Here is a 23,035-nt window from a genome sequence, read left to right on the forward strand (position 1 = left end):
AAAAAGGAAGGATATTCTGACACAGACTAAAATATGGATGAAACTTGAAGATATTATGCTCAGTGAAATAAGCCAGTCACAAAAGAACAAGTGCTGTATGATTCCACTTATATGAGGTCCCTAGAGGAGTCAGATCCACAGAGACAGAAAGTAGATGGGGGGTGCCAGGGCCTGGGGGAGGGGGAAAAGGAGTAAGTGTTCAATGGGGACAGAGTTTCAGTTTGAGAGGGAGGGAGCGAGGCAGAGGAGACGGGTGGGAGAGAGGGAGCGGAGATGGAGGGAGCGAAGCAGCGGAGATGGGTGGGAGGGAGCGAGGCAGCAGAAATGGGTGGGAGCTTCGCTCAGGCTGCAGGAAGCCCTATTCTTGCAGGAGTATTCCTTCAATGGGTGGCTAGTCTTATATAATAAAAGGCTAATCGGCAAATCGGCTGAACGGCAAAATGACCAGTGGCTATGATGCACACTGATCACCAGGGGGCAGATGCTCGATGCAGGAGCTGCCCCCTGGTGGTCAGTGCACTCCCACAGGGCGAGTGCCGCTCAGCCAGAAGCTGGGCTCCTGGCTGGCGCCTCTCCCGCTTCCACAGCAGCACTAAGGATGTCCGACTGATGGGGAGCAGGCCTAAGCCGTCAGTCGGACATCCCCCAAGCACTCCTGGGCTGCAAGCCAGGCTGAGGGACCCCCCCACCTCCGAATGCACGAATTTCGTGCACCAAGCCTCTAGTTATATCATAATTAAGCTGGGAGGGGGAAAAAAAGTTTCAGTTTGAGAAGATGAGAAAGTTTTAGAAATGGATGGTGGGGATGTTTGCAGAACACTGCGAATGTACTTAATGCCACTGAACTGTACACTTAAAAATAGTTAAGATGGTAAGTTCTGTTATCACCTTTTTTTTTTTTTTAAGTTGGGTGTTATTGATGTGGGAAAATTCACCCATTCCAATGGGAACATAAAGTGAGTAGTCTTTCTGGAGAACAACTGGAAAGATTGTATGTGTGTCCTATGACCCATCCATTCCACTCAAGTGTCGATCCGTGTGGCAGGTGCCTTAAAGCCCCCTCCATATCTCCTGAGCACCCATGGTTCCCGCATGCCAGGAAAGTCAGAAGTACCAGGGAATTAATGCCCCTCCATTTCCCTTCTGCAGAGCAGCCCTCAGCCAACACAAACAGGATCCGGTCTATTAGTACTTCAACTCCGACAACTGGGAGGTGTCTTCCACCACCTCCCAGAGTTCCCCAGAAGAATGGAGCCCTGGTTGCCCACAGTGTCAACCTGCTCATTCGTCCTCATTGATGTACCCTCATTAAAGCTTCCCTCCCTTCCCACTTTCATCTCCCCACTGTCTCGCCATTGGTGCTTGCTGGGATCACTTCTCAGATAAGCTATTTACATCCGATTCCCTGTCTCACAGTCTGCAACTAGAAGAGCCCGAATTAAGAGAACAGCTCAATCGTCCACCCACTCATCATTAACTGAATGCTCACCACTGTGTGCCTGGCACCATTCCAAGTGCTGGGGACACTGAAGGGAGCAGAAGAGACCCCTGCCTGGAGCTAATGGGGCTTCCAGCCCAGTGACCTCAGACTCTTGCATAAGTGTGCCACGCTGGATGCTTACTCCAGAACAAAGCTGGGAACAAACCCCAGGGAATGGATCTCAAGGAGCTTCTCGGGAGGCAGGAAGAGGCCACGGAAGAAGAGGGAGAAAGTACTTGGTCTCAAATGGCTCCTCAGAGGGAGCCAAGACTCCAGAGGCGGAGTGCCAGAGGGTGGAATGCAGTACAGGGTTTCACAGAGGAATCTAAGCTAAGGGAGTCCCAGCCTTCAAGGTTTCAGGGTCTCAGGAAGCCTCTAATGTGGTGAACTCGGGCTTCTTTGTCCCAAGGTAGACCACTCCCCATTCTAGTCTAGATTCCCTCCCTTGTTTTGTAGTCAAAGCAGATCAAGGTTCAACTGCCTATGCCCCCAGGCTGAATTGGGCAATTGGCTAGTCTAAGACCCACCCCAGGCCTCCCTGTGGGAAAGAAAGGGTGGGCATGGGGAGACCGAGTCATCCTTCTAGAAGCTGGCCGCCCAGGCTGGACTCTAGCCCCAGCTCCCAGAGCCCTCTGACCCCCTGCACCTGTCCACGGACCACCAAGGACCTGGCAGCAGCGTGCTCCCTGTCTTACCCCCGGGGAGGGCCAACCTCACGGCTGGGCAGGGTCAGGCCTGTAAGCACCCCACTCTACCTGGCTCCCTGACTGGGTGGTCAGAGCAGGAAGGGGAACCCCTTTCTCTTCTCTGGGCCTCGATCACTGGTTCCTCGGTTGGGCCTCAAAGCCAGGTGGCTGCACCTTGGGGAGGGCGAAGGAGGAGACCCCTCCTCGTTTTCTGACTCCATCTGTACAGCTTGGCTCCAGGGAGAGCGCCCCCGCGGGTGCGCAATGCCTGATCCTCATCAGTATGCCTCAGGCCAGTCCAAGCCATTGGCAGCCGAGCCCAGAGGTCAGGCGCCTGCTCCTAAGGCCGGCCGCTGGACCACCTTGGGGAGAGCAGGTCACCCTTTTCTGCGATCCCGGCGCCAGGAGCAGGGGCCACCTGGAAGCACCCGGAGGGAGGCAGGGCTGAGACGTCAGGTGGGCGGGGCGGGGCGGCTCCTGGTTACGGTCCCGCCCGCCCTGATTCACCCAGCCTGGCCCGGGAACTGACTCTGCCGGAGCAGGGACCCAGGAGTTGGGCCCAGCTCCACCCTGAGCGGTGAGTAGGTGGCTCTCTCCACCGCTGGGAACCAGGTTGCTGGGTGGGGGTCGGGCCCACAGGAGGACTGGCCCAGATATGGCTGGCACAGTGGCCTGAGCCCACCGCCACCGCCTGGGGCACAGGGCAGCTGAGGAGAGGTGGGGGCAGAAGGAGGCTAGGCCCTGCTCAGGCCAAGGGTGCAGGGCAGGAGGGCAGGGAGGCCTGGCCAAGGACAGAGTGAAGATCAACGGGGGGAGGGGGGGGTCTTCATGATGTTTCCCTCTCCTTGTCCTCTGAGGCAACAGCAGAAACTCATCTCTGAGCTCCATAAGGCCCCAGTTGGGGGTCTTCACCAGGCTGCCCCCTCTGGGACTCTTGAACCTCAAGATTCCCTAGACCCCCAAGTCCTGGCCGGGCACCTTGGAAAAGTACTCGGTTGGGAGTTCCCAAGTGTGCCCCACCCCCATCTGCTACTAAGCCCCATCCCATCCTCCCCCACCAAGGCCTCAGTTTCTCCCTTGTGTAAAAGTCAAAAGGTTGGACCTTGTGCCCTCCAAGGCCCGTTCCAGCGCTGACAACTGCTGCTGTGTCTTCCTTTGCTCTCAGCACGGACTGAGGGTGGGGACAGGGGCTAGATCAGGAGTCCTCACCACCACCGTGTTTTTGGAGGCAGGTTAGGGGTTGGGGCGAGCCTAAGGGAGGAGAAGCAAGGGTCAGGTGTGGATGGGTGGAGCTAAGACTGGGTAGGGGGCAGGTACCTATCCTAGGCTGACAGAGACCCCTTCTTCAGTCTGGCATGCAGAGCAGCCATCCCTCCATCTCTCTCCCCCTATTCCCCTACTGAGGTTCTTTTGGCAAAGGTACTCGTCTCTGCCAGAGGTTTTCTCTCAAAATGAAACAGAATGGATGCAGTCAGTGGGCTGGCCGCTCAGTCCTGTGAGAGCTGTGAAAACTTGAGCACGTTATTTCTCTCCCTTTGAGGCGGGAAAAAGAGAGTTCCAACACCCATGCTCATTGAGACAAGGTGGCTGTAAGTTGTGTGTGTGGCCCCATTGTTGTTTTCTTAGGGTTTCCCCCATCCCGAAAGTCCTTTTCTCTGGACCCTCCCACTAGCCCTGCTCAGACAAAGGGGGGGCATTGTGTCTGTGGAAGCTTAATGGCAGGTTCCAACAATCAAGTCTGAGTCATGGAGACACATAATGATAACCCCTCGTGTCTGCCTCTGATGGTGTTGTATATGCACCTTGTCCCATGGGAGCCACTGAGCCATCTGCTGGGGACCTTCGGGTCTCTGCCTTTTTGCCTGTGATTGTGGACTCCAGAAGTGAACGTCCCCCGGAGGGAGGCAGGGCTGAGACGTCAGGTGGGCGGGGCGGGGCGGCTGGAGATGGATCCTGAAATGTGGCAGGAACTCAGGTAGGAAGTCCCCTGCTGCAGCCCCCGGAGTTACTGTCCTTAAGTTAAGCAACTGAGCAGTGTCTCTGACAGGGACAGGAGCCAGGGCAGGGACTGGAAAAGGATGTGTGGTGTCTCCCTGTCCCCAGGTCTCCCCTCAGCTCAGTGTTGGTGCACTTCTGCCCCCATGCACAAATGTGCACACTTCAAAATGCCCCCAAGGGACCCTTTTGGTGGCTGCAATGTACTTTTGGGCACTTGGGGCTGTTAAGATGCCCTGGGTATGTTTCTATCCGATTCCCTGGTGGCCAAGACTGGGATGCACTGGGGCATTTTCACTTGGCTTTTTGTTTAGGATGGTATGAAACTGAGTATGAGGAATGAGCCATTGCATAAGGGATCTTGTGTTCTTTGTGCACCTCCTTGTGTGTGCCTGGTGCTGGGTGAGTCAGGGCCTGAGTCAGGGAGCCCAGGAGTCTGGGTGTGAGCAGACATGTACCCATCTTGCTAGCCTATCCCCATCTTGGTACAGTGGTGGGAGCCTCTGATGGGATTAGTGGGTGGGGCCTGCATCCTCTAGTCCCACCCACTAAATCCCCAAGGCTTTCATGGGAGAGGGAGGTGTGGAGGTGTCAGAGCCTTTGGTGCAGGTGTGGGACTGGGTCAGGTTCCCCCTGAAGATGGGTGAAGGGCTGGAGGACCAGCTGGTGGCCCAGATGCTCCCTTCCTTGCCCAGCCTGCAGCAGTGAGGCTATCAGGATGAGGAGAGCAGGCTCCAGGAACCCTTTGGGAGAAAATGAGGCTATATATTGGGAACCATGGATGCTGGGAGAGGTGGGTGGCCTAGGAGCCCCCTCAGAGGCAGTGGCGGCCTTGCTACCTCCCTCTCGTCCCACCTCCAGCCTCAGGGAGAGAAGAGGGGGGCTCCTGGCCCAAGCTTGTGGCCTTTGTGTGGTTTGCACCTGGCCATCTGTATCTGGAATAAGGATACCTTGGTCTAAAATGAAACCCAGGGACAGGCAGTGGGCTGGCCGCTCAGTCCTGTCTCAGTCATAGATGTCACACTGGCTCTTGTTAACGTAAAAAAGCCATTGAAACCTGTAAAGAATTTTTGTGAGTTTATTTGAGCCAAACTGTCGACATATGCCGGGAAGCAGAACCTCAATGAATTGAGATAATGCTCCAGAGAATGGCGGGTTACATCTGTATTTATACATTGCAATCAAAGGAGGGACATAGGTGGGTGACATGAAACTCATTGGTGATAGATTAAGGAGGTGGGATAAAGCAAAGCGGTGGGAAACCCCTGGGATTGGATAAAAAGTAAAATGATGGACGCATGCTTAGGTGGGTGCAGGAACAATTAACACGATAATGAAGGAATCTGTGGTATCTGTCCTGGCGTCCACCACATTTGGTTGTGCCCCAGGGGCTCCAGAAAAAGGGAAGTTACAAGTTACCTAGACATTTCAAGGGTATGTTATCGTAGTTGCAAAAAGACAAATAGGTTCAGTTAAGGTAAAGGTTGACCTTGTCAGTGAAGATACCGGCCTAGAATGTAACTGCCCACCATAACTGCTTTTAGTTAAAGTTTAATTTCAGACCATCCTTTGTGGTTACTTCAGGTCTCTGAGTTTGCAAGACTGCCATGCAGGCCTTCCCTGAGCTTGTCAGGTCAGCATGTGGCCCCTTTCATCCACATTCTCCCCCATTTTTCATTTCCTGATCCTCTGCCACAGCCTCACTCACCCTGGCACCCCCTGCCCTACACTTTCAGAGCCTAAGTGTCTTTTTCCGCCTCAGATACTGGGTACTAGTCCCTCTAGAAACCCAGGTGTCCTAGCCACACACCCCGAGGGCTGACCAGCCTTCAGTTTTGCCACTCCCTGTCCCTGGGGCCTGTAATCGGAGCCAGGCTCCAGCCGGCTTTTCCGGTTGGAGTTTGGAGGTGGTGCCCAGAGGTCCCCTCAAGGGGGTGGCAGGGCCCACGCCCCGGAAGTCCCGAGCCTTGAGCCATCCTCTGGCCCAGTGGTGGAGAGCCAGTCCTGACACTCAGACACCCAGTGTCTGGAGTCAGAAGAGCAGCAGAGGAACTTTTGCCTGGCTCACAGTTAAGGGTAGGAGATGCCCTGGTTCTGAAAGAAGGACACACGGCTAGCTGGGCGACAGCGGCGCTGGGACAGCCCTTCCTGAGCCCTGAGAGGGCAGGCAGGCTCAGATTGGCGCAGAGGTCCCAGGGAGCAGAAGTCGTGAGAACATTAGTCGCTTGGCTCCAGGAAGGAGGTGAGATCTGGGGGAGAGGGAAAGGGAACACACAGCTCCTGTGTTCTGCCAAATTTCAGCAGGGTGGAGCGCAGATCCGGAGCAGCGGCTGGCTCCTAGGGGGCCCCACCAGCAGGTGCCACTGCCTGAGGTCTCCACACCACACCTCCTCCTCTCTCATAGGGAGGATGATTCCACTGGCCGAGTTCAAGCAGTTCTCGGAGCAGCAGCCTGCCTTCAAGTTGCTCAAACCCTGGTGGGACGTACTGGCCGAATACCTCACAGTGGCTATGCTCATGATCGGGGTCTTTGGCTGCACCCTCCAGGTAAGGGGAGGGGCAGGGCGGGGCCTGAATGAGGGGTAGGAGAGGAGTCTGTATAGGGGCGGGACTTTAGAGGGTGTGGCCTGGGGAATTTTGGAAATCTTCCTCTTATCCAAGGAAGGGGAAACCAGAGCCCCCTATACTCACAGACCAGTTCTGAAGCCTTCCCATTTCTCCATCACTGGCAGCAGCACAAAGTCCTGCACATAGCTGTGGTAGTCCGTATTTTTATAATACTTTTGTCCCTAGAACCTAGTAAGAACTGCAGTTACCTTATTAATTTGCTAGGGCTGTCATAACAAACTTATCAGGAACTGGGAGCTTAAACAGACCTTTTTTATCTGACGGCTCTTAAGACTAGAAGTCTGAAATCAAAGTGTCAACATGGCTGATTTCTTCCTAGGCTGTCAGAGAGAATAGGCCCCATGCCTCTCTCCTAGGTTCTGCTGGCTTGATTTACAGATGATATTCTCCCTGTACCTTCATAGCATCTTCCCTCTGTGTGTGTGTGTGTGTCCATGTCCAGATTCCCCCTTTTTAAAAGGACACAGTCAGCCCGGCTGGCATGGCTCAGTGGTTGAGCATCCACCTACAAACCAGGAGGTCACAGTTCGATTCCCAGTCAGGGTACATGCCCAGGTTGTGGGCCCAATCCCCAGTGTGAGGCATGCAGGAGGCAGCCAATCAATAATTATCTCTCAAAATTGATGTTTCTATCTCTCTCTTCCTCTCTGAAATCAATAAAAGTATATTTTAGTAAATAAATCAATAAAGGCAGTCATATTGGTTTAGGGCCCACCCTAATGACCTCATCTTGACTCCATCTGCTCTGGAAACACCGCCACACTCATGGGCATTGGGGATTAAGACTCCAACATCTTTCCGGGGGACACAATTCAACCTAACTCTTTTTTTCCAGACAGACTGATGCTCAGGTTTAGTGACTCTTCTCAAGTCAGAGCCAGCTGGGGACAGTTGGGGATCAGGGCCTTCCACCTCAGCCTACTTCTCTCCCAATTTCCCAGATCCCTCACCCTCTCCCCTATTCCATAGGTGACACAGGACAAGATCATCTGTCTGCCCAGTCACGAACCCCGGGAGAACTTCTCTGAGGCCCCGTGTCAGCAACTATTGTTGCAGGGGGTCCCTGAACAGATGGAGGGTCTCCAGGAAGTGAGCGGCCTCAAAAATAACCTGGACCTGCAGCAGTACAGCTTCATTAACCAGCTCTGCTATGAGAAGGCCCTTCATTGGTACCCCAAGTACTTTCCCTACCTGGTGGTCATCCACACACTCATCTTTATGGTCTGCACCAGCTTCTGGTTCAAGTTCCCCGGCACGAGCTCCAAGATCGAACACTTCACCTCCATCCTGGGCAAGTGTTTCGACTCACCATGGACCACACGGGCTCTGTCCGAGGTCTCGGGGGAGAACCGTAAGGGCCACGCCACCGGACAGGCAACAGCAACTGTGGCTGCTGAGGCAGGGCCAGGAAAGGTGGGGGAGGGTGAAAAGGAGAAGGTGCTGACAGAGCCTGAGAAGGTGGTGACTGAGCCACCAGCTGTTACCCTGTTGGACAAGAAGGAGGGGGAACAGGCCAAAGCCCTGTTTGAGAAGGTCAAGAAGTTCCGTGTGCATGTGGAAGAGGGGGACATTTTATACACCATGTACATCAGGCAGATGGTGCTCAAAGTCTGCAAGTTCTTTGCCATCCTGGTCTACAACCTCATCTATGTGGAGAAGATAAGCTTCGTGGTGGCCTGCACGGTGGAGACCTCCAGGTTCACGGGCTATGCCAGCTTCTGCTGCAACCACACCAAGGCCCACCTCTTCTCCAAGCTGGCTTTCTGCTACATCTCCTTTGTGTGTGTCTATGGGATCACCTGCCTCTATACACTCTATTGGCTCTTCCACCGACCCCTCAAGGAATACTCCTTCCGTTCCGTGCGGGAGGAGACTGGCATGGGTGACATTCCCGATGTCAAGAACGACTTTGCCTTCATGCTGCACCTCATCGACCAGTATGACCCGCTGTACTCCAAGCGCTTCGCCGTCTTCCTCTCCGAGGTCAGCGAGAGCCGCCTGAAGCAGCTCAACCTCAACCACGAGTGGACGCCTGAGAAACTTCGGCAGAAGCTGCAGCACAACACCAAGGGCCGGCTGGAGCTGGCGCTCTGCATGCTCCCGGGACTGCCCGATACCGTCTTTGAGCTCCGTGAGGTCGAGGCACTCCGCCTGGAGGCCATCTCTGATATCACTTTCCCCCCAGGCCTGTCCCAGCTGGTGCACCTGCAGGAACTCAGCCTGATCCACTCTCCTGCCAGGCTGCCCTTTTCCTTGCAGATCTTTCTGCGGGACCGCCTGAAGGTCATCCGTATCAAGTGTGAGGAGCTCCGCGAGGTGCCTCTCTGGGTGTTTGGGCTGCGTAGCCTGGAAGAGCTGCATCTTGAGGGGCTCTTTCCCCCAGAGCTGGCTCAGGCAGCTTCCCTTGAGAGCCTCCGAGAGCTGAAGCAGCTCAAGGTGCTATCTCTTTGGAGCAATGCCGGCAAGGTCCCAGCCAGCGTGACCGATGTGGCTGGTCACTTGCAGCGGCTCAGCCTGCACAACGATGGGGCCCGCCTGCTGGCCCTTAATAGCCTCAAGAAGCTGACGGTGCTTCGGGAGCTGGAGCTGGTGGCCTGCGGGCTGGAGCGCATCCCCCATGCGGTCTTTAGCCTAGGCGCACTGCAGGAACTCGACCTTAAGGACAACCACCTGCGGTCCATTGAGGAGATCCTCAGCTTCCAGCACTGTCGCAAGCTGGTCACGCTCAGGCTGTGGCACAACCAGATCGCCTACGTCCCCGAACATGTGCGTAAGCTGCGGGTCCTTGAGCAGCTCTACCTCAGCCACAACAAGCTGGAGGCCCTGCCCACCCAACTGGGCATGTGCTCTGGCCTCCGCCTGCTGGATGTTACCCACAATGGGTTACACTCCCTGCCACCTGAGCTGGGTCTCCTCCAGAACCTGCAGCACCTGGCTCTCTCCTACAATGCCCTGGAGACCCTGCCTGATGAGATCTTCTTCTGCTGTAAGCTTCGGACGTTACTCCTGGGCTACAACCAACTGACTCAGCTGTCTCCCCAGGTGGGGGCCCTCAGGTCCCTCAGCCGCCTGGAGCTCAAGGGCAACAGGTTGGAGGCTCTGCCAGAAGAACTGGGCAACTGTAGAGGGCTAAAGAAGGCTGGGCTTCTGGTGGAGAACAGCCTCTATGAGGGCCTGCCAGCAGAGGTTCGAGAGAAGATGGAAGAGGAGTAAAGCCAGGGAGGGGCAGGTTGCAGTAGAGGCTTTCTGGATGCTTCCGTACCAAAATCTCTACCACTGAGGTGGTCAGGTGGGCCCAGGCCAGGAGAGGACAGGAGGAGCAGACATGTCAGCCCATGGGGCCCAGGCAAGATCTTGGGACTGGTTTATCTGGGGAGACGAGAGGCTGTGGATTTGGGGTGGAATGGCATGGAGAGATGAACTCAGTCATAGATTCTCAGACCAAAACCACATCTCTGTCTTGGCTGGCTGGCCTGCCTCAGCCCTGGGCCAGAGCTGCTGCCCTCCCCTTGGTCATTCTAGCCCAGTCAGTGCCACAAAAGGGGGTGAGGACACATTCCGATAGGATTTCAATCTTCTCCCCCCCTACCAAAGCTTCCATCTGGGGTTCTCTCCCAAGAAGGTGTCACAGACACAAGGGACCAGCACACACTGCCCTGACTTGATGTTGATTCTCTCATTTGGCAAGGTATCAAAATCAACATTCCCAGAAAACATCACAGGTCCCACCCCTGAAAGACTGACTCAGGAGCTGTGGCTCGCGGCCAGGAACTTGCCTGTCAATAAGTGCTCCATGTGACCCTGATGCCTGTGGTCCTAGAGCGGCATGTTGGGAAATGCTGACCTACAGAGGTGTTCTCTAGAGCAGGAATTCTGAACCCTTTTTAGGTCCCTAGACCCTTTGAGAATCTGATGAAAGCTGGGCACCTCCTTCCTCAGGAAAATGCCTGTGTACACCTTCATGCACAATTCCGCAAACAATTTCAGGCAGTCAACAAAAGCCGTCAACTCCCCCAGGACTATTCGTGGCTGTCCTAAGGATTGCAGACCCCAGGTTAAGAACACATGCTGTGGAGGGGACATTTTTAAAAATAAATAATACTAATTATCAGAACTATCATTCTGATTTCCTGTGTCCACCCCTGTTGTCTAAGCCATTTCACGGGACCAATTATAGGCCAGTAGCCACGGTGCCACAATAAAGGGTATGTGTCTCTGTCCTGGAGACCTCAGTTAATCAGGGAGAAATTAGGTGGCATCTCCTGTCTAGCTTTTTCCCTGGAGAACCCCTCTTTTTTTTTTTATTTTTATATTTTTATTGACTTTTTACAGAGAGGGAGAGGGATAGAGAGCCAGAAACATCGATGAGAGAGAAACATCAACCAGCCACCTCCTGCACACCCCCCATTGGGGATGTGCCCGCAATCAGGATACATGCCCTTGACTGGAATCGAACTCGGGACCCCCCAGTCTGCAGGCCGACGCTCCATCCACTGAGCCAAACCGGTCAGGGCGAGAACCCCTCTTCTTATACCTTCCCTGTTATTCTCCTGACTCTATACTTTTAAAAAATTTTTATTGCTTGACTTGAGAGAGAGAAAAACATCACTTTTGCTGTTTCACCCTTTTATGCATTCATTGGTTGCTTCTTGTATGTGCCCTGACTGGAAATCGAACCCACAACCTTGTTGTATCAGGAAGATGCTCTACCAACTGAGCTTCCCGGCCAGGGCTGACTCTATACTTCTGTACCTGCTTCACCTGTCAGTCATCACCAGAGGGGTCCCCTTGGCTGGACCAGCAGAGCACTTGGCGCAGCCTGCCTGACCCCGACCCCCTGGGCTCGACCACCTCCTTGGTGTCTGCTAAATGCCATTTTCCTCCTGGCCCCTAGAACAAAGACAAGCTACTCTCCAGGGCCTCAGAATTTCAGATGGGGACATTTTCCCAGCACCTTCAGACCAGTTAAAGGAATCTTTAGGCTGCAAGGACACCAGGCAGAGGCACCTAACCCCAGGGCCAGTCTTCTGCATTGTCCAGGAGGAGGGCTCACATTCTGGGGGCCGAAAGTCTTAAAACATCCCAGGCTAATCTGACCTGGAACTCTAGCCTTGACTTTTGCCCCGTCGCCGAGGTCAGGGGTCACGCCGCTGGGTTCCCAGGGCCCCCATCTCTTCCTACCCCCGCCTCTTCCTCCTGCCCTTGGCCAATCCTGAGCTTGCTGAAATGGAAGGGGTTTCCCACGGCTGCCTAATTGTGAGGAGGCTGCAATTTTGCATAACGGATCATAATGAAATCTGTCCGAAGTGAGAGGAGTTCTGAGAGGGCATGGGTGTCAGAAATGGCCCAGCCAGAAACAGCGAAGACTAAGGACACAGCCGTGGCGACCACCCGCGACAACGCCAGAGCCTACACAGCAGCCCTCGTCTCCCCCGGTGTACGCTCGCGCGTCGCTCCCCTCCCCGCCCCCCGCATCGCTCGTGCAGGATGCGGAATGTGGTTGCCACACAGCGCGGCTCACCAGAGCGCTCGGGAATTCGCACAAGAGCTTCTGGGCGGGAGGCTTGCACATTGCCAGCCTCGAGCGCTAGGTGGCGTCATCGCTTTGGCTGGGACGCCGCACGCACGCGCGGAGCTCCGCACGAGGGAACCGCGGGCATGCGCTAAGCGGGACGAGACGGCGGCTCGGCGGGGTCACCCAGACGCAGGCGCAGTGCGGTGTTTGTCTGCCGGGCTGACGGGCGGCCGGGCGGCCGGCGGTGCGCGGCGGCGGCGGCGGGGAAGATGGCGGCGTCCTCCCTGGAGCAGAAGTTGTCCCGCCTGGAAGCAAAACTGAAGCAGGAGAACCGCGAGGCCCGTCGGAGGATCGACCTCAACCTGGATATCAGCCCCCAGCGGCCCAGGCCCAGTAAGCACAGCGGCGTGGGGGAGGGGGCGGGCGGGGGCGGGGCGCGCTCTGCGGGAGGCCCCGCCCACGTCCCTAGGCCCCGCCTCCTCTTCCGGAGCGCTCTTGCTTCTCCTCACCGCTCCCCCCAGCTGTCGGCTCGCGTGGAGAGGGTCACGGTGACCCCGCGCCTAGGGGCTGGCGGGCTCCCGGACGGTCCTCCCCCAGCCTGGGGGAATTCACCTTTCTGGGGCCTGAGAGGCTAGTTACCCGGCTCCAGGTGATGTTACCCCACCGGATGACCTGCCCCCATCACCGTGATCTGCGGAGCCTCCGTCACCTACTGTGAGCCGTGCTTCCTCTACCCCATGCGACTGGGACTACATCCAGGTCCCCAGCAAACTCGCCCTCATCCCTTTGACCAGATGGTTCCACTCCCTCCATCGCAGTGACTGTTAAGAGAACCCTAACCCCACTCCACTCCTGGGTCCTCGTCACCGGCTTCAAGGGGTGATCCACTCACATACTCACACCTAGCCTGGGGACACCTGAGGTCACTTGACCACATATAACCCCCCTTTTCCCTCTGACCTGATGATTCTCCCACTCCCTCCCTGTGACTTCTCCCCAGTCGGACTTTGTCATTGGGCTCGGCAGCCCCCTGCCACACTATCCACATGCACCAGGCCCCTGCATACTCCTCTGACCAGTTTCACTACCCCATCTTGGTGACTGTGTCTAGCTCCTCAAAAATACACACCCAACCTCCAGTCTGAGGACTTTGTCATTTGGGCTCAATGACTTCTTCCCCACACACCGATACCCACCTGGCCTGGGGACACCTGAGGCCAATGTGGTAATATCCAGCATCCCAGCACTCACATACCTCTCCTCTGATTCCACCATCTCAGTGCCTACCTTCCTGGCATCTTGTCATCTGGAATCAAGAGTTGTCCCTCCAATACCCCCACCTGCCCCGGAATCACCATGATTACATTTAGTCTTGTTATTCCCACAGAACCCCTCCTCAAATCCTCTCGCAGCTGGAGGGCATCAGATTTCCCTCTCCACACAGACCTAATGAACAGCACCCCACAACGCTTTCTGTGTCTTCCTTGTCTTCTTTAATGTCCTCTCTGATATGACCCTTGTAGCTTATGTAGCTCCCGTGGCATCATCCTGACAGAAGGAGGAAGACACCCTATATCTGGGTACTCCCAGCTACCTGCTGCTCACCCAGCCTGACCTTCACAGCCTGAAACCCACCCCAGTCCCTGTGTAGGGCCCACTCCCCATCCCTCCCTTCCTGGGTCAGCTTGGGTTCCTCCATGAGAGGGTCTCCTGGGGGCCCAGAGAAAGCCTTGAAGCGACGATGCTGGCATTAGACACTCCGTGGCCTGGGGCAGGAAGCCCAGCCAGGACTGGAGGGTCCATGCTGGGCTCTGCAGTGCTGCACGCCCCCCCCCCCCCCCCCCCGGAAGATCCCCAGCATGAACAAGACAGAGTTGGGTATGGGGCCTGAGGTGCCTTATGGGGGTGGCTGTCCCAGTTGCAGAAGGAGGCACAGCGAGGCCCAAGGCGGGCAGGCCCTTGAGGAGCCCCACTCTAGGCATCTGTGTCTGTGTCAGCTCCATCCCATCCTTCCAGTCCGCCCATCTGTCAGTTTCTACCCATCTCTGCAGTTTGGTGCCTTGCACCTCCCCCTCCTCCTCATTATGATTTGATTTCTTTTCTTTTGGACAAATCGGTTGTTTCTGTTGTGATTTATCGTCGTGTTGTGTTTTTTTTTCTTCCTTCTCCCCATCCAGTTATTGTGATCACTCTAAGCCCTGCTCCTGCCCCGTCCCAACGAGCAGGTACCAGCCTTTTTATCATCGCTGCTTGGACATCTGCACCATTGACTTAACTGCTGCCCCAGCTGCAGAATCCCATCCCTCATTCCCCTATGCCGTGTATGTGTGTGTGTGTGTGTGTGTGTGTACATGTGTGTATGTGCGCGTGCTAGTACTAGTACACATACTAGTACACACCTCCTTGAACTCTCTCATTCTGTCTTTCTCCCTCCATGCGATCCACTTCAGGCCCATTCCACCTCTTCCTCTGTTCTCTCACCCCCTCCTCTTCCCTTTCTCTCAGAGGCAGGTTTGGACTCCCTGGAGGAAACTGGGCTCCCTCACTGACGAAGTATATCACTTGTGAGGGAGTCACATGTGTGTGTGCAAGTGTGTGTGTATCAGTGAAAAGGAGAGAAAGTGGGACCAGTGGGTCAGCTGTGCCTATGTATCCACTTCAACAATTCAGGGAACATGTTTTGACCCCTGTGTGCTATGTCTCTCCTAGGCTCCAGGAGCACAGTGGTTAATAAAATGGACCAAGTCCCTCTCCTTGTGCAGCTGATGCTCCACTAGAGATGGGGTGGAGTATGAACAGTGTGCAAACTCTTAGTCAGGGAGAGCAGGGGAAAGCTATGAACCTTGGAGGAAAGGCAGAGTAGAGTAGGGATGAGGGCTCTGCAGCAGGGTGGTCGGGGAAAGCCTCTGGAAAAGGTAGGGGTTTTTTTTAACCATTGAAAAAACACCTGTATTATAAGTTCAAAACATGCTCGCCCTGGTGGGTGTGGCTCAGTTGGTTGGGCATCGTCCCATGCACCAGAAGGTTGCTGGTTCCATTCTTGGTCAAGGGCACATGCCTGAGTTGTGGACTGCATCCCGGGTAGGGGGCATGCAGGAGGCAGCTGATGGATGTTGTGCTCTCACATAGATGTTTCTCTCTCCCTCTCTCTTCCTCTCTCTAAAAATGAGTAAACTATTCTTTTTTTAAAAAATGATCAGAAAAGTAAGTTCCACCAGCACAGGATTATAGATGACAAGCCCTACCATGTCATGGAGGATTTCTCTGTTCCTGGACACATGATGATAAATAAAACCACTTCTATTTTACTCAATGAAAATTCATGAGAGCCTCAGGTTATACCTTGGTGCTGGGCTGTCCATTATTTTTGGTGTCTTGTGCATGGTTCCAACTGCCCGTCACTTGGGGAGACTGTAAAATGATTTCTTCTGGAAGCAAAGTCTTGTGGGAGGTGCGGAGAGCAGCTGAATGGAGGGAGCAGAACGGCCCTGCCAAGGCCGGAGTGTAGGTGCCACTGGGTCTGGGAATGGATGTGTATAGCACAGGCCCAGTGTGGGAGGGGTGAGGGACCAGGCTGGAGGCCTCGTCCTGTTGGCCCTTGTGGGTAAGTGGGACTAGGTTGGGCAGTTGTATGTGTACCACCTCGTGTGTGTGTGTAAGATGGTGTTGGAGGCTCTGTTGCATCGTCTGCCTGGCTGCATGTTTGTGTGGGTTTGTGCCATGTCGTGTGTGTGTGTGTGTGTGTGTGTGTGTGTGTGTGCGCGCGCGCGCGCGCGCGCGCTGGCTGACAGCCTGGTACATCTATGATTCCTGACAGCTGCATGCCCCATGTTCTCTTATTCTCTCTAATTCATTCACCCCTCCCTCCCTCCTTCCTCCCCCCCCCTTCCTCTCTCTCTCTCTCTCTCTCTCTCTCTCTCTTTCATTCATCTTCATGATCTCCCTCTGTCCTCCTGACCTGCTTCGTGGCCCATCACCACCTCAGAGCTCACTGACCATCTGGGACTTTATGTGTCTCCCCCCCACCACCACCACTGCAGATCCCACTGTGCTTCAGTTTGCAGGGCTGGGGGAAGCCTCTGGGGCAGCTCAAAGGCCCAGTGGCCTATGTGAGGGAGGGGGCCCATGGGGCACCAAAAAATGTGGAGAGGGCAGAGATGTGGTCCTCCCCGCAGAGAGCTGACAGTGCAGGGCAGGAAAAGGATCCAGGTACTTCTCCAGGGATGAGAACCGGACACTGTCTCAGGAGATTCCATGTGCAGGGGGAGTGCAAAGCGAGGTTGTTGAGACAGGGAAGGCTTACGACCCTGGTCCAGGCCATGGCAGAGCAGAGGTGTAGGGATGCTACAAAGCTGGGGTGGGATGGGGGGCATGGGAGTCGAGGGTTCTGGGCTTGACTATGTCTCTGGAGTCCCCAGAACTCTATCTCTATTCCTGCCAGGCCCTAGCAGGACCTGTACCCCTTCTAGAACTGCAGGCCAGGGTCACATACTTGTTCCCTCACTCTGGCTCCCTCACATCAGGGTCCTGGGTCAGCAGGGCAAGGAAAGTGCTCAGCCACCAGCAACTCAAACATACCCATTGGTCACTGGGCCCTGTTAGAAGCTCAGAACTGTGGGGAGAAAGAGTGGGCTGCAGGAGGAGGTGTGGAGAGAGGAGGGACATCAGCTGGAAGCAAGCCCCAGGGGAAGGTGACCCTGGGAGGGTGCTTGTAGCCAGTGCCCTCCCAAGCCCCTTCCAGAGAGCCAGGGCCTCTCAGGTATGAGGATGCAATGGAGGATTGTGTGTCTCCTCCGGGGGCCACAACAGCCTCTGCTCCTCCAACCTGTTGCCAACCCAGCCAGGGGAGGTCCCACCCCCTCAGCGAACCTGCTCTCCTGTCCAGGCCCCTCTCTGGCCTGTCTCTGCAGCACCCCCACTCTTGGGTAGCTGGGCTCCGGTCTTGGCTCCCGTCTGTCTCCTGCCCTCCCGTTCCCTAACGCTGCCTGCCTGTCCTGGGCTGTCCGCTGCCTGCCCGCTGCCTGCCTGCCTGCAGCATGTTCAAAGCCATCTGCATGCAGGCTGCTGGAAAGAACCAAACCCCTGCCTGGCCTAGCACCCCCTCCAAATCCCACCAGTCCTATAGGGGCTGTGCCAGCCGGAACCCCTCATCAGCAGGACACAGGCCCAGCTGGGGTCCTGCCCCTGCCACTGTCCCTGTTGGCCCCAGCTGTGCAAGCCAGGCTGGGAGGCTCACAGATGAGCCTGCTGGCCAGAGGGTGGCCTTCCCTTACTTTGGAACAGAACATGGGGTGGGGAACCTTGGGTCCCTCGCCCACTGTCTCCCCAGGATGGTCTGCCTCACTCTTGTTAGACAGCCAAGTTCATTGCAGCCCACAGGACCAGAGTGCAGGCTGATCCTGGCTGGCAGTCCTTCTGAGCATGGTCCTGAGCATGGGTGCTGTGGCCCTGGGCCTGCTTCCTGGGCGGACGTGGGGAGGAAAGGGACATGCCAGGGAGGACGCCTGTCTGAGGGATGCCATCAGCCTCCAGGACTCATTTTTTTCTGTCAGCATTGACTTGGGGGTGAACCGTTGGTCTCTGGGGACCACCATTCCCAGCCAGCCCACTCCATCTCCTTCCAGGGGAGGGAGATGGGAGAGGTACCCTGAGAGTGGTTCCAAGGAGGGTGAGGCGCCAGCTCCTCCCACCCAGCAGGGCAGGCGGCTGTGCTAGCCTATATGAGGATTCCTGGGAGGGGAAAATCAAGGTCCCGAGCCCCCAGATGCCAGCATTGGAGGTGGGGCCAGCTGCGTGCCAACCCCCTCCATGCCCCTGCCTCTCACCCCAGCCCTCCAGCTCCCACTGGCCAACGATGGCGGTAGCCGTTCACCATCTTCTGAGAGCTCCCCGCAGCAACCCACGCCCCCTGCCCGGCCCCGTCACATGCTGGGGCTCCCATCCACCTTGTTCATACACCGAAGCATGGAGAGGTGAGCCTTCAGAATGGGGCCACTGACCTCTGGGAGGTCAGCTTGGAGAGGGCTGCTGGGCTAGCCCCAGGGAGGAGGTGGTGAAATATGTGGGAAACCCCTGTGTGTTGGGAGCTGGGGTGGTCTCAGGTTGGTCAGGACCCCCCTCCACTCACACCCTCACCCTGTTCCTCCAGTATCGAGATTGACCAGAAGCTGCAGGAGATCATGAAGCAGACAGGCTACCTGACTATTGGGGGCCAGGTACCACCCTTCCCCCGGCCCCTGGGCGGTGGGGGAGGACACAGTGGGGCTAGGTCTACGTGGTAGGGCAGAGGCTGGGCAGACCCTCAGTCCTGATTCTCTTCACCAGCGCTACCAGGCAGAAATCAATGACCTGGAGAATCTGGGGGAGATGGGCAGTGGTACTTGCGGCCAGGTATGGAAGATGCGCTTCCGGAAGACGGGCCACGTTATCGCCGTCAAGGTGAGCACCCACCCCGCCTGGGTGAGTCCCATGCCTCTCAGCTCTGGTGCTAAGGATCTCCTCCCCTCCCCCTGCCATCCTGTGCAGCAAATGCGACGCTCGGGGAACAAGGAAGAAAACAAGCGGATCCTCATGGACCTGGACGTGGTACTCAAGAGTCACGACTGCCCCTACATCGTGCAGTGCTTCGGGACCTTCATCACCAATGTGAGCCTGACTGCCCAGCCCCTGCTTTTCTGCGCCCTCCCTGAGTCTCTCTTGGCAGAGAGTGTGCCCCCCAGCCCCTGTTCTCTTCCCGATTGGGGTGGGCAAGAGGGTCCGGCCGCCCCCAAGCCACGCCTGCTGCCCTTGCAGACGGATGTCTTCATTGCCATGGAGCTCATGGGCACCTGTGCTGAGAAGCTGAAGAAGCGGATGCAGGGTCCCATCCCTGAGCGGATCCTGGGCAAGATGACGGTAGCGGTGAGTGGCCAGACTGGGGCAGGAGGCCCAGACCCATCTCCCCCCTGCCAGTCACAGTGCTCCTCTTTCCTCGCAGATTGTGAAGGCGCTCTACTACCTGAAGGAGAAGCATGGTGTGATCCACCGGGACGTCAAACCCTCCAACATCCTGCTGGACGAGCGGGGCCAGATCAAGCTCTGCGACTTTGGCATCAGTGGCCGCCTTGTCGACTCCAAGGCCAAAACACGGAGCGCTGGCTGCGCTGCCTACATGGCAGTAAGTGGGGGCCCGGGTGGCCTGGGCAGTGCACCCGCTCCAGCCACTGGGGTCCATTCTCCCCTTTCCCTGTCTCCTCTTCCCCACCTCTTCCCTATAGCCTGAGCGCATTGACCCCCCGGACCCCACAAAGCCAGACTATGACATCCGGGCTGACGTGTGGAGCCTGGGTATCTCTCTGGTGAGTTGGGGCCCCTCCTCCTGAGGGCTGGGGTGACCCATTTCTGGGAGGACAGCAGGGAGGGCAGGAATCTGTTTTCGACCAATCCAGCCCGTGTCTTCTCAGGTGGAACTGGCGACAGGACAGTTTCCCTACAAGAACTGTAAGACGGACTTCGAGGTCCTCACCAAGGTCCTGCAGGAAGAGCCCCCGCTCCTGCCCAGTCACATGGGCTTCTCGGGGGACTTTCAGTCATTCGTCAAAGACTGGTGAGGAGCCCCTACCCAGGCCTTCCAAGAGGGGGGCAGATCAAGTGTGGCCCCAAGCTCAAAACAGCCAGGGAAGTTTGGGGTGGGAGGATGGAAAGCCTGCCCTCATGGGGGTAGGACAGCTGTGGGTCAGAAGGGGCTCAGGGCAGGGGCTGCAGGCAGGAGCCAAAGCTTTGGGAGCCATGACTTGGGTTTGGGCTTAGCCTGAGGTGACAGCTGGCCCCAGGGCATTTGGCTGGGTAGCCTGGGGCTTCACCTCAGGAAGTTTTAAACAAGCAGAGCGGGGAGGGCTGTGAGCATCCTGCACCAACAAGCAGAATTATTCAGGCAGACGTTCATATTGGTTTCTCCCTCAGGGAAACCCCTCCTACTGGCACCTTACAACATGGTTCAGGCCCCGGGTCCTCTGAGGTACCCCAGTTGGTGACACAGGGCAGGGAAGATGCAGTAGCTCCTCCCCACAGGTTTTGCAGACCCCTGGCTCAGCAGGTAGACCAGCTGAGCCCCTCCAGGCTCTCACTTCCCTTTCCTCCCTTCTTTCCCCAGCCTTACTAAAGATCACAGGAAGAGACCAAAGTATAATAAGCTACTTGTGAGTACCTGAGGTCCCTCCCCACCCTCACTCCCCACCGCCTACTCATCTGGACACCCAGGGCCTGGGTGAGGCCAGCAGCTGCCCTTGTTCTAAGCTCCCCCCTCGGGCCCTGCAGGAACACAGCTTCATTAAGCGTTATGAGACGCTAGAGGTGGACGTGGCGTCCTGGTTCAAGGATGTCATGGCGAAGACCGAGTCACCGAGGACTAGTGGAGTCCTAAGCCAACACCACCTGCCGTTCTTCAGGTAGCTGCGTGGCGGTGGCCAGCCCCACTGGGGGGAGGGGCCAGAGAAGTGGCCACAGGTCCCCTCTTCCCTACCCAGCCACCCAGCTGCCCGCCAAGGGAGACCTGGGAACTGGATGGCCGCCGAGGGCTGAGGACAGAAAGTAGGGGATGCCAACCCAACCCTGACTCCCTACCCAGCAGCCACGGACAGATGGGCCCACCAGGCCCTAGCCCTTCCAGTCCTGGGGTCAGCCGGCTGTACAAGTCCCCCCAACAGACACTGTGAACGGAAGACAGCAGAGGCCATGAGCAGACTCGCTATTTATTCAGTCGTCACCCCTGAGCTGGGGTGGCCACCAGGGGCCAGGAGAGAGGCACCCTTCTTGCATCCTCCCCATGCTGTCCCTTCCACCTTCGTGGTACACATGCTCCCTGTCTGTCTGCCTCTGTCACCGCCCTTGATGCCTCTCTGGTTTTCCCTGTCTCCCTTCCTGTATCTGCCTCTCTCCTGGCCCAAGCCCAGGCTCTGTTACCCACAGCAGGACTCCTCGGTCCACTTAGGTCTGTGGCGAGCAGTGAGTCCTTTGGCTGGCATCCTCGTCCCAGGAAGGCAGGCTGGGCATTATGACTGCAGCTGACCCAGGCTGTGGGGGCTCTGGCGCTTGCGCGCTCTCTTGCTCTCTCTCTCTTTCTCTTTCTCTCTTTGATCTCAGGGGGTCCTTTTTGGAATTTATTGTATTTTATTGTACTTGGTGGGGTGTTCGGGGGATGGGGGAGGAAGAAGAGCTTGTTCTCATGGGGTTTGTCAGTACCTTCAGAAACTTTTACCAAAGTCATGTTTAGCTGCTGTGGTATAGCCCCCAACCTCCTGTGGGCATTGGGGGGCTGGAGCCAGGTAGGGGCCTGGGCCACTGTGCCTTGTCAGCCTGTTCTGGAGAGACTAGTCCCAAAGGTGGGTGCTGGGGGCGGGAGCTCCTCCCTTGGGGCTGGAGACTGGCCACAGCTTGGGGTGAATTGAGGACCTCAGGCTGTGTGGAGGGAGCCCACGGGGCTGTGGCCACACAGGGTGGCCTTCAGGGAAGGTGGGTATGGGGCATGGTGGGAGGCAGTAAATGCTGGTGTGGCAGGAGAAGGGAGTGAATGACAGTAGTGGGGGTCATAAGGCCCAGGGAGGCAGGGATTGAGTGTATAGGGAATGGATGTGGGGGTTTGAGGATGTGTGACAGGGACAGAAGTGGGGCAGGCCTAGGGCTGGGGGTGTGAGGGCAGTCATGCCCTCACAGTGCCCCCTGAGCACCCCTCAACTCCCCCAGAGCTGGCCAGTCCCCAGCCCACCTTGAGGATAGGCCATGGGGCCCCTCTTCCCCCCACCCCCCTCAGCAGCAGTCAGAGTAGGAGTGGGGGGGTTTCCTTTTTCGTTGGTGATGCATGCAAATCAGTGGACAAACATACACACACCAACCAACCCACGCCAAAGGTGGTGAACTCCCTGGATGTAGCTGGAGCAATGCAGACTCAGCATAGGCGTCACTGTAACCTCTCACTATCCTATTGACTCTTGTTACTCTTAACATAGTCACAAAAGGTCGCATGTTTAAAAAGTACTCCTTGTCTTCTCTCTGCTCCCCCAAGGGCTTGGGGTGGCCACCTTTCTTGCCCAAATCCCCCTTGTGACTGGATGGGGCAGGGTAGAGGTAGGTGGGCAACAGGCCTGGCTCCACCCTTGGAGGGGGGGTCCCAGCCAAGGGGGCTTTTGCCCATATCCAGAAGGTCAAGTGGCTGGTTCCAGGGCCAGCAAAGGTCAGAGGCCAGCTGCCGGTTTATTTTATTTAACTTAATTTTGTTTATGAGTGTGTGTCTGCCTGTCCCTCCCCTTCAGTGTTAATTAAGTGGGAGCCCTGGGGGAGCCTCTCCTCCCCCTACCCACCTCTCCCCTGTTTCCTCCCTCTATCTCCAGTCACCAGCCGTCCTTCTGGACCAGGCAGAGGGTTGAGCGGGCAGGCAGGAGCGTGGGGCGACTTGGCCCAGCTCACCAGCCCATGACCCCTTCTCAGGCCGCCAGTATTGCCCCTTCCCTTTTTAAAATGAAACACCCTCGTTTGTAAATCCTTAGATGCTTGAGAATAAAACCCTTCCCTTTTCTTCCACTGAGTCTGTGGTGTGACCTGAGCCTTGGCAGGATATGGCCAGAGATGTGGGAAGGGTCTATAAGCCCTGACCTTGGGGTTGGAGGGCTGGGAAGTGGTGAATTCTGGTGGATAAGGTCTCTGCATCAAAAGGGAAACGGAGGCAGGGTTGTGGCTGGGAGGGTGGTCTTGGTAGTG

The 23,035-nt window shown here is 56.5% G+C and overlaps 2 protein-coding genes across 9 annotated transcripts; both read left to right on the top strand.

Moving 5' to 3' along the window:
* The first annotated feature begins 2,730 nt into the window (after positions 1 to 2,730).
* On the top strand, positions 2,731 to 10,895 carry LRRC8E (leucine rich repeat containing 8 VRAC subunit E). Its single transcript, XM_028160527.2, has 3 exons — positions 2,731 to 2,743; positions 6,566 to 6,708; positions 7,759 to 10,895. Exons 2-3 carry the CDS (start codon positions 6,571 to 6,573, stop codon positions 10,000 to 10,002), a joined length of 2,382 nt encoding a protein of 793 aa, XP_028016328.2. The 5' UTR covers positions 2,731 to 2,743; positions 6,566 to 6,570; the 3' UTR covers positions 10,003 to 10,895.
* Positions 10,896 to 12,505: 1,610 nt separating this feature from the next.
* On the top strand, positions 12,506 to 22,984 carry MAP2K7 (mitogen-activated protein kinase kinase 7). 8 transcript variants are annotated; one of them, XM_054717178.1, is made up of 13 exons: positions 12,506 to 12,697; positions 14,482 to 14,529; positions 18,135 to 18,276; positions 18,453 to 18,519; positions 18,629 to 18,742; positions 18,830 to 18,949; positions 19,097 to 19,204; positions 19,281 to 19,460; positions 19,561 to 19,641; positions 19,747 to 19,889; positions 20,436 to 20,481; positions 20,600 to 20,730; positions 22,669 to 22,983. In XM_054717178.1, the coding sequence occupies exons 1-13, from the start codon at positions 12,574 to 12,576 to the stop codon at positions 22,814 to 22,816; spliced, it is 1,452 nt and encodes a 483-aa protein (XP_054573153.1). In that variant the 5' UTR covers positions 12,506 to 12,573; the 3' UTR covers positions 22,817 to 22,983. The 8 variants fall into 8 exon arrangements, with proteins under 8 accessions (XP_054573153.1, XP_054573155.1, XP_054573156.1 ...); XM_054717180.1 differs by having other exon boundaries at positions 20,910 to 22,752; XM_054717181.1 differs by having other exon boundaries at positions 20,913 to 22,752.
* The last annotated feature ends 51 nt before the right edge of the window (positions 22,985 to 23,035 follow it).

Source organism: Eptesicus fuscus, chromosome 6, assembly GCF_027574615.1.
Source record: "Eptesicus fuscus isolate TK198812 chromosome 6, DD_ASM_mEF_20220401, whole genome shotgun sequence".
NCBI classification, from domain to species: domain Eukaryota; kingdom Metazoa; phylum Chordata; class Mammalia; order Chiroptera; family Vespertilionidae; genus Eptesicus; species Eptesicus fuscus.

Bases quoted from the DNA above. Each gene is read 5' to 3' on its own strand.
- MAP2K7 (XM_054717178.1), top strand. From the start codon at position 12,574: ATGGCGGCGTCCTCCCTGGAGCAGAAGTTGTCCCGCCTGGAAGCAAAA. The intron at 18,950-19,096 runs GTGAGCCTGACT...CTGCCCTTGCAG, and splicing joins TCGGGACCTTCATCACCAAT to ACGGATGTCTTCATTGCCAT. The intron at 19,205-19,280 runs GTGAGTGGCCAG...CTTTCCTCGCAG, and splicing joins TGGGCAAGATGACGGTAGCG to ATTGTGAAGGCGCTCTACTA.
- LRRC8E (XM_028160527.2), top strand. From the start codon at position 6,571: ATGATTCCACTGGCCGAGTTCAAGCAGTTCTCGGAGCAGCAGCCTGCC. The intron at 6,709-7,758 runs GTAAGGGGAGGG...CCTATTCCATAG, and splicing joins TCTTTGGCTGCACCCTCCAG to GTGACACAGGACAAGATCAT.